The sequence below is a fragment of the Urocampus carinirostris genome, chromosome 19 (genome assembly GCF_059441175.1).
Source record: "Urocampus carinirostris isolate Australia breed hairy pipefish chromosome 19, RoL_Ucar_1.0, whole genome shotgun sequence".
Classification (NCBI taxonomy): Eukaryota; Metazoa; Chordata; class Actinopteri; order Syngnathiformes; family Syngnathidae; genus Urocampus; species Urocampus carinirostris.
This window is the reverse complement of record NC_142367.1, coordinates 23,971,324-23,980,509: the sequence shown is the minus strand read 5'-3', so window position 1 is coordinate 23,980,509 and position 9,186 is coordinate 23,971,324. Positions and strand designations below refer to the sequence as shown.

At 42.3% G+C, this 9,186-nt stretch overlaps 1 protein-coding gene across 3 annotated transcripts in view; it reads left to right on the top strand.

Moving 5' to 3' along the window:
* Positions 1-708: 708 nt before the first annotated feature.
* Positions 709-9,186, top strand: part of LOC148347813 (uncharacterized) — a 30,347-nt gene continuing 21,869 nt past the window's right edge. For all 3 annotated transcript variants that reach the window (XM_088324079.1, XM_088324078.1, XM_088324080.1), the window contains exons 1-8: positions 709-847; positions 937-990; positions 3,627-3,707; positions 4,323-4,411; positions 4,486-4,522; positions 4,605-4,705; positions 4,811-6,880; positions 6,976-7,049. In XM_088324079.1, the coding sequence (XP_088180205.1) occupies positions 759-847; positions 937-990; positions 3,627-3,707; positions 4,323-4,411; positions 4,486-4,522; positions 4,605-4,705; positions 4,811-6,880; positions 6,976-7,049 (2,595 nt within the window). In that variant the 5' untranslated portion in view covers positions 709-758. The remainder of the gene's footprint in view (positions 848-936; positions 991-3,626; positions 3,708-4,322; positions 4,412-4,485; positions 4,523-4,604; positions 4,706-4,810; positions 6,881-6,975; positions 7,050-9,186) is intronic.

The following is a 9,186-nucleotide window of genomic DNA, read 5'->3' as shown; positions in this document are numbered from 1 at the left end:
TAAAAGAGAGAAATGAGGGAAAATCAACTAAATTTAAAAAAGTGTAAAGAAAAAAAATGGAAGAATCGAGAAGAAGGAAACAAAAATTAATGAAAAAAAACAAGAAAAGGTGACTAGAAAATTGGGGAACAAAAGAAGGAAAAAGGAAATATAAAAAGGGGAAAAAGAAGATAAAAAAGACGGGGTTTTATGCACCTGTAGCAGCAAAATGGCGGACAACAATGTGAGATTTCTCGAGGTAATGCTCGCGTAATGTCAAATAAATGTACATTCATCATCCAACGAGTATGTAAAAGTCATTTTATTTTTGTTTATTATTTAAATCAGCATTGTTTTTCATTAACTAAGTTTCTGTTTACCACTACGATGTACTAAACGCCGGTTTAAACCCTGAATTTCCGCCTTTCTCCGCTAGATGGAGTCAAAACAGAACACTACTCTTCAACAATTCACCGAAGAAGAAAATAAATCTTTTGCGGGAAAACTGAAGCAGAAGACGACGGAAAAGAAGGTAAAGACTTCGAAAATGTACGTCGAAATGTGAAGCGGTAACATAGTAGTACAATATACTCGTAGTAGTACTAGAATAGTACACAATTTTGAGTTGTCATTTCGTTTCAGTCATTTTCTTTAGTACAGTTTTAGCAGCCAAGTTTTCGACACTTATTAAATCCCAATAGTTACATGACAACAGCAACCAAACAGTGACGTCATTTAACGGAGACATTTATCAAATACTTATTTTGTTTTTTTTATAGATGTATAACAAAAATGTCGAATCTGCCAAAGACGTCGAAGTTAAAAAAGGGATTTCTGCTCTGTGGGATACCCTTCAATGTCCCATATGGTACGTAGCATCGAAATTCATGAATATTAATTACATTATGTGAATTGTCAATATACATGTGTCTTATTATTTGAATTTTTCATAAACAGTTTGGATTTGTTGACTCAACCTGTTTCCACCAAGTGTGACCATCAGTTTTGCAAGTACGTATACTATTGCTGATAAAACTTTGAATGTCAGAAAATCGGTCTCTGATTTCAATTGTAATCCCTTGGTCACGTTACATATAGAGTTTGTTGTGTAATTGTCATTGCACCACCATTTTGAAGTGGTATAATTGTGTACCTGTCCCACCAAAGATCCACATTCACGGTGGACTGGAAGTTGAGGTTTTTATTACAGTTTTTGCAGATGAAATGAGTCACAACATTAGCTTCTCTGCTGGCTTTGATCTCTATAAGGGGAATTAACATTTTAGCACAACAGAAACAAAATGAAAATAAATCCAAACAGCTTGACAACATCAATCACAATACTGTGCATGTTGAGAGATTTGTCAGCTGTGGTTATAATGTTTAAGATTAACTTCTTTTGTTGAGCACCAAAAGATGTGTCTTACTGTTGGCAGCTGGCTCTGTAGACTGCCAATAAAAACCCGCCTTCCGGTCACATGTCAAAAGCCAAAACAAACCCCACCCCATTCCAGCAGGTGGCACTGTTGGACTCATCATTGCAGGACACTTACACACATTTCAGCAGGAATTTCTATAAAACAAAAGTTATTATTACACCTGTTACATAATCATTAAATCAATATTCACAAGATCTTTAATTATTGGTCAGGGCTTGAAAAGTTCATAAGGGTGTGGAGGAAATACCGTATTTATTTGTGTATAACCCTTTTTTCTTTTAATTAAAGATCCCTATGAAACGTTGTTTGACCCTTTCTCAGCTCAAACTCAGTATTGAAAGTGTCAAACGTTGTTGAATACATTCAGCTATGATTCATATCTTTTATATAGCGCTTTTCAAGTCAATGAAGACCTCCCAAAGCGCTTTACAATGTGCTTCACACTTTCCCTTTTACACACACTAACCAGTAGCAGCAACAACCTGGTCATCAGGGGCATTAGGGATCCAGTGTCTTGCACACGGACACTTCGACATATAACTCGGAGGAGCCGGGAATCGAACCTGCGACCTCTTGATCCCGAGACAACCTCCTGAGCGACTGCCGCTACTTCCAATGAATTCATTGACATTTTCAACGTATATTTCATGTCCTTCAAAGTCCAATTAGTCTTCAGATAAACCAAAGAGTTGCTTTTTTTGCGTAAATTTAATACCTTCAAAGATGACTTTCTCTTTTCTCCATTCTCTAACATTTATCTCTGGTACCGTGAAAAAAAAAGTTGGATAATAAGATGATACCTAATGCGCGTTACACACAAACAAATACAGCACTCCTGCCCGCATGAACTAAACTGATTTTGATTCAAATGCTTCAACTCAAACGCCTGATTCACTCTGGGAAATTTCACAATAGCCCCTACCCACCTCGAAACATTTTCTCCTTGGATCAATCAATACACGTAGAGGTCCTGCAGGCAATAGCGGACACAATCTGCACTGTCATCAACACCAGTAAGCAGCAAAATCCAAACAAGAGCACAATTTCCTTTGACTGAGCAGGAAGGAAAACTTCAACCCTCCAGGAAGACTCAGGGGGGCCTTCTCACATCTGCAAGGGACTGGCAGCTCCTGGTGGACGTAGGGAAGCAATGGCAATTCCCAGACATCATCCCGGCTACAACACTCCAGCTGGACATGGTGCTGATGTTTGGAGCCAGCAAGCAAGTGGTGCTCCCTGAGCTGACGTTCCCCTGGAAGGACCGGATGGGTGAAGCTCGGGGAGGAGGAGGGCTAAGTATGCCCATCTTGTAGCTGAATGTCGGAGGAATGGGTGGAGTGCCCGCTCTGAGCCCGTTGAAGTGGCCTGCAGGCAAATATGTGTCCTGGGGCTCCTTGGGATTTGTGGATTGCACAGGTGAAGAGCCGTTAATAACGTCCTGGGAGCAGCTTAAAAGGCTTGCTCTGATGACCTTGGAAGAGCTACTGATGGTGTGTCCAGGTTGCACCATAAGGTATATTGGCTGGGTTTGACAGGGGCAGCCAAGAAGAAAGCCATTAAATCCGCTAGCGAAGCTGCAGAAAAAGCCACCAGGTGGCTTTGGCTCAAAAGGGCAGATCCGTGGACTGCTACTGGGACGCAAGTTGAGGCCTGATCAACCTCGGCTGGGTCACCTGGGCGAGAGTGTCTGATGCGAGATCCGAAACACTCAATGAACCCAGGATACATCACTAATAATGCGTCCCAGTTGCATCCTGGAGATGTTTCTTTCAAGTGTGTAACACGTAGGTCACCCTTTTGGACCTAAAGGCGAGAGATTTTCATGCCTAAGTAATTGAAATGAAATGAAATGATCTGCATTTATATAGCGCTTTTCAAGTCAATGACTTCCCAAAGCGCTTTACAATGTGCTCCACATTTATTGTTATTAGGTATTAGGGGTTCAGTGTCTTACCCAAGGACACTTCGACATGTAACACGGACGAGCCGGGATTCGAACTGGGATCCCTTGATCCCAAGACGAGCGCTATACCTCCTGAGCTACTGCCGCCCAAGCTTGCCGCCCAATTGAATAACATTTTCCGGCTGACCACCAAACAAAAACTATGTCCAATATATGATATGATTATAATCAATAATCAACAAAATGGTAATCAGGAACTGCTTTGAAATTGCAAACGAAGTAGTATGTTTTTATTTTCACCTTAGGTGTTGTATGCTGAAGCTGCTGGACAAAACTAAACTCAGCCGAGCTGACTGTCCTGTGTGTAAAGAGAAGATAACCAAGAGGTTTGCCATAGTCACAGTAGCATGTCTTAGGCTAGGTTTACACTGCAGGAAAATCTTTTTTTGTTGGGGTTTTTTGCACAAAAGTGACCCGTATCTGATCTGTTAGTCTGTCTGAACGGCACATATCAGGATTTTGTCACACCTGACCCAGGTCACTTGTATATGTGGCCATAAATCCGATACATATCATCGTTTGGAATGCAGCTGCTGTGTTAACACTCATTCATGCCACCTGCACTGCAACTCTGCACCCACTTTTCTCTGGTCAGACATTGTTACCACTGCCCAACAAATCGCCACTCAAAATCCCTGCTCTCTTCTTTTTCATCTTCTATTTAAGTTGATCAAGTTGTGCATGTTCTACCACCGGTAGCATGATAACTTTAAGATTGCTGTGTATGCTCCGCTTTTACTTTCGTGAGTACTTCTGCAAACACTGAATTGCGTGTGTGAAACGGGCCGTCACATATAAATCACATTGAGTTGCAAACGTGATATATCTCACAAAAAATCGTCATTGAGCAATAAACTGCAGTGTGAACCTAGCCTTAAATGCTTTGGTCTTTTTTCACGTCGACCTGGCCTCAAATAGTACCTCGAAACGGATATTTACAGAAGCTTGCAGGAGAGTCCGGGTTTCCAGGGACTTGTCAAGGGACTGCAAAATATGATCCAGGCATATGAACTTGACACTGGTACAAACTGTAAGTATGTTTCAGTTGTTATTTTTACCTAAATCAACTTGAAAAATGAGACCTGATGGACTTTTCACGAACAGACTTCACTGGATTGCCCCGTAAAACACGAAGAACTGGGTGAGTGTATTTGAAAATCACATTATTTCTCGTTAAATGTCACTGGTAGTGGTTGTTAACAACTACTACTGATCTATTTCAGTCTAGGCAGAGTCACTGATAATAAACAGGTTGATGGATCACCTGACAAAGTAGAAGGTGTTGAAAACAGTCTTCCGAGTTCTCATACATCATTAAAAGCAGGTATGGTGTGAACAATAGTTGGACTTGGTTTCATACACGAGATTTCACAAAAAAATGAACAATAAATGCCCGTGGTTGGTTTTTTTTTTCCCCTTATGTGTTTAGCCCTTAATGAGTTTGCAAGAGTCATGGGATTTGAAGATTCGAATTCCTTGATAGCAGAAGGCATTGTTCGAGATGGTTCTCTTCCAAGTTCACCATCTGTGGAATTGATAGAGGCACCTGTCACAGCATCGAGACTCACAACTAGAAGGAAAATGCAAAGGGACCAAGTTGTGCCGGCTTGTTTAGGCAAACCATCTCAGACCCAATTTTCTGAGCAGGAGCAAAAAACGGATGAAGATCAGATCTTGGAGAAAAAGAAGAAACAAAGTAAAGAAAAGGTCACAGAGTGGCTCGTAAAGGTTCCTATTGAGAAGGGCTGTGAGCTGGAGGTCCCCACAGATTTTGTGCACCTTTCAGAGATTTGGGACGGCTCCACTTCGAAGCTGGATGTTGAGACATTTACAAAAGACAGGAAGGTGGACACACCTCTTGAGGATCAGGTTTTTGGGGTTACTTATACACGAAAGCGAAAAGTTAAACCACGCGCAAGCATCAAATCGCCCAGTAAGCGATCCAAACAGAAAAAGACACCTGCTGTCTTGAACAAAAGCCCTGACATGAAGAATGGACCTAAAGAACTAGGAAATTGTGAGGCTCATGAGAAGAATCTCAAAAATGATGAGCTGATGCCCCTCGAGACCATTGAACCAGCACGCAACTCGTTGAATAAGTCTCATAGCTCTTTACAACAGCTCGACTCGGTGAAAAGTTCAGCACCAAAAAAGGCAGAGAAGCTGATAAGTCCTTCAGAAAGGGGCAAGTCCACCAGAGCTGCAAAACGTTTGGTACTTGTTGGAGTTCAAAACGCAGACACAGTTCCGGCAATTAATGTTTGGCCAGAGGCAGTTCAGGTACATATTGAGAACTACCCAAGCAGCGAGGACCAGGAGCCGGTAGTCACGGCGGGCACACGAAGATCCAGGAGGGTTCACTTGTCTCTCCAGAATTTCAGACAGGAAACTCCCTCAAAATGTTCTACACGAAAAGTGGCCCAAAAAGTAAAAAATGACGTTAAAGATCGTAAGGCCTCTGACCCTTCAGATGCCAAGGCTTGCAAGAGTAATGGGTGCGTGTATGACAAAGACATCTGTGCAATTGAAGACACCGAGATCTCTCATCAGGAGAATCTTCCAGCACAAGTTCCTCCCACTGAAAATGAAACGGGTCCAGATCCTCACACGCCTATCGGCCTGAATTCCGGGAGTCTTTTTGGAGCGGCCGCGGAAGTGCCCGCTCCATTTTCGATCCAGAGCCCCCCGGCGGTCAGGGATGAGGACAGCGAGATGGACACAGACCAGCTCCTCAGGAGCTTCAAGGCCACCAAAAGGAAGTCCTTCCGCCTCGCTCGCTTGAGCGGGAAGAGAATTCGGAGTGAAGATGAAGAACCTGTCCCCAGCCAGGATAAGAGAAGATCAGGGATTCAGCGATCTGACAACGCAACTTGCAGCGATTTGATCCCGCCGACTGATTCTCCCGATGGAAAAAAGGACGTCCATGTTGCAGCTGCTCCCGTTCACCCCCAAAATAGTGTCAGCAGCCCCCTGAGTCCAAACAAAGCGCTAACGCGTGCAACCGAAAGCCCCGTGGTATCTTTGGTACCTCAAATTGGGGATTCCGGACTCTGTTTTCATGAGCGACGGAATATTTCAGAGAGTCTTTTTGAATCTGTCACAAGGGAGTCCCCCAGGAACCCCGCCTCCACGAGAAACTCTCCATCTCCTCCCCTAAACACCGAAGGTTCCTTGACTCCAGACGGCCTCGGAGTAGAGCCGGGCCAGGCGCCCCGTGAAACCCAGACGAGCGTCCAGTCGTCTGTCCTAAGCAACCCCGTCCGCAGGTCGCAAAGAAGTCGGCGCCTGCAGTATTCGTCGGAATCTTCCGGCAGCGCCATTGAGAAGTTGCCCACCCTGGCGCAAATTTCCCACGAGTTCCCTCCTAATTTGGACTCCGCCCAAGAAGCCATTAAGGATACCCAGCATGAAGGCCATGATGTTGCGGTGCGAGGCGAGACTCCAGACTGCGTTCCTGCCAGCCAAGCGTCGGTGGACTTGTTTGATTCGCCGGATGAATGTAAATGGATTTGGTTTTATAGTTACAGAACTTCTAGTTGTTCTTGGATTGTCCATGAGGATGTCTTTTTAATTTTTTAACGGACTAATTTTCAGCGGCTATGCCAGAGATGGAACCATCTGCATCCGCTGAGTCTTCACAATTTGATACCGAGGTTCTTGTTACACAGGTAAAAAAATATATTTATTTTTTCCTTCTCATTTTCGAAAGGGACAGTGTATCCGATATCTCCACCATGATACCAAAACACTTTGCTAATATAATTGATAACAGATTTTAATACCACTAATACATAAAATGTTCCACCCCTCGAAAATATCTCAACAATTACACTCGGCTCTAAAATTGTGCAAAATTAAGAGGAAATTCACCTTGTTCTGGCACTAGACTAAAGTCTTTACTAGTATGAACCTTAGTCACTTGAGAACTTGTACTTTAGGCTGGTACCGGCACTGATATGATACCAAGTATTGGTACTCATCAATCAAACTATTTTTATATAAACTTTTTCTTAACTTTTACCTCATCATTATTATCACAACGATTCAATACCACTCATATTCCTAGAATTTTCACTCAAATTACACCAAGTTAATGCCAATTTTCTTTGGTTCTAAATGCAAACGTGTACTTGATTATAAATTAGCAACATTTTTGGCCACTGTTTTAAAAATCCGTGCTTGAGAAAAAGTTATCATGTGGACGTTATTGGGAAAACAAAAATGTTCCTTAAATATGCGTTTACCCTCCTTTAGCAATTCCAGTCCAACTTTGTTAGCGATAGAAAGCGTTTCCCTCTGCCTTTAGATAAGTCGCAGGTGCTTCTTTTTTGTAACACAGCATTTTGTGGACAAGATGGCTGTTACAGAAGCTTAAAACGGAAAAGATTTGCACATCTTCAGCTCCAGCTTACAGATAAGGTGTCACACCAACAGACCCCGTTTTGGCTGTACATCGCTGAGGAATACTTTTTAAATGGAATCTCGTTTAATAATGTATTTTCGCTGTTGACACATTTTGTGATCAAACCCACAGAATAAACTGTAATCACCCCAAAACAACAGTCAAGCGCACAGAGCAATTTGATTGGGTAGGGGTGGACAGAAGAATGCACACATAGCATGCATCCCTCTCTCGCTCACATTCTGTGGTGATTGGAAGTACATCCGTGAACTTTCGCAGTTTTTTTTGTCACATTTTAATAAAAGGAAAAAAAAAGAAAAATGAGCATCAACAATCTTAAGAACCGTATTTTCCGCACTATAGGGCGCACCCCCAAAAAAATAGTTTTTGGTCCTATATTTGATATACATAAGACGCACCGGATTATAAGGCGCTACAATGGGAACGTGGACAAAACAGTCCGATAGTTCAGTCAAACTTATTACCCACTTAACATTCCCAAAGCTTGCAAGGACGCAAATACGTGTCGAGAACACGTGCGGATGCGGTGTCCGTACGATGTCACTCAAATGCATCGTTCCAAATATCATTCGGAAGGTTAAAGTCTTGGGATTCAAGAAATGGCAACCATTCCTTATTTTCTATTTTCTTTTTCGCTCGCAACTTTACTGTGCATATGACAATAAACACTTGGAATTGAGTTTAATTAAAAAAAAGACACATCACAGAAACATCGATATCACTCTGAAACAAGATACTGGGAAAATATATAGCCGGAGTAGCTCACGGAAGTCGTTGTGTTCAATAATCATGTGCAACCATGGTCCTCTTATATCAGTTAGTGTAGTAAATCCAGGAGAGTAAAATATTTACAACTACAGTACAGAATAGTAAAATACTGTTTACTCTATGCCGTAGTTCTACCCAACATGCTATTCACATTCATCTTTTTCGGCCAATTGCAGGCTTTGTTTTGTCCCTTTAGCCTATGCAAGCCTGTAAATGATAAAAAGGATCCGCCCCCTTTACATCCGAATAACGAGCCAATAGTGATCGATTCAACTGATGATTGACACATTGGTTAGCCAATGAAACGCCGGTATATAAATCCCAGCATACAACGCGGACTGCTTGGCGTTCGGGGGGAAATCTAGTCGGCGGCTGCTTGCATTAGTTGCAAGACTTTGCGACTTAATATTGATCCATATATAAGGCGCACTGTATTATAAGGCGCATGGTCAGCTTTTGAAAAGAATAAAGACTTTTAGGTGCGCCTTGTAGTGCGGAAAATACGGTAACTGAGGGAGGGAGACAAGTTTAAAGTGGTACATTTGTTAGTACTGGGCACAGGCTCTGGCATTATTATTATCTCATGAATTTTATCAAATCATATAATGTCACAG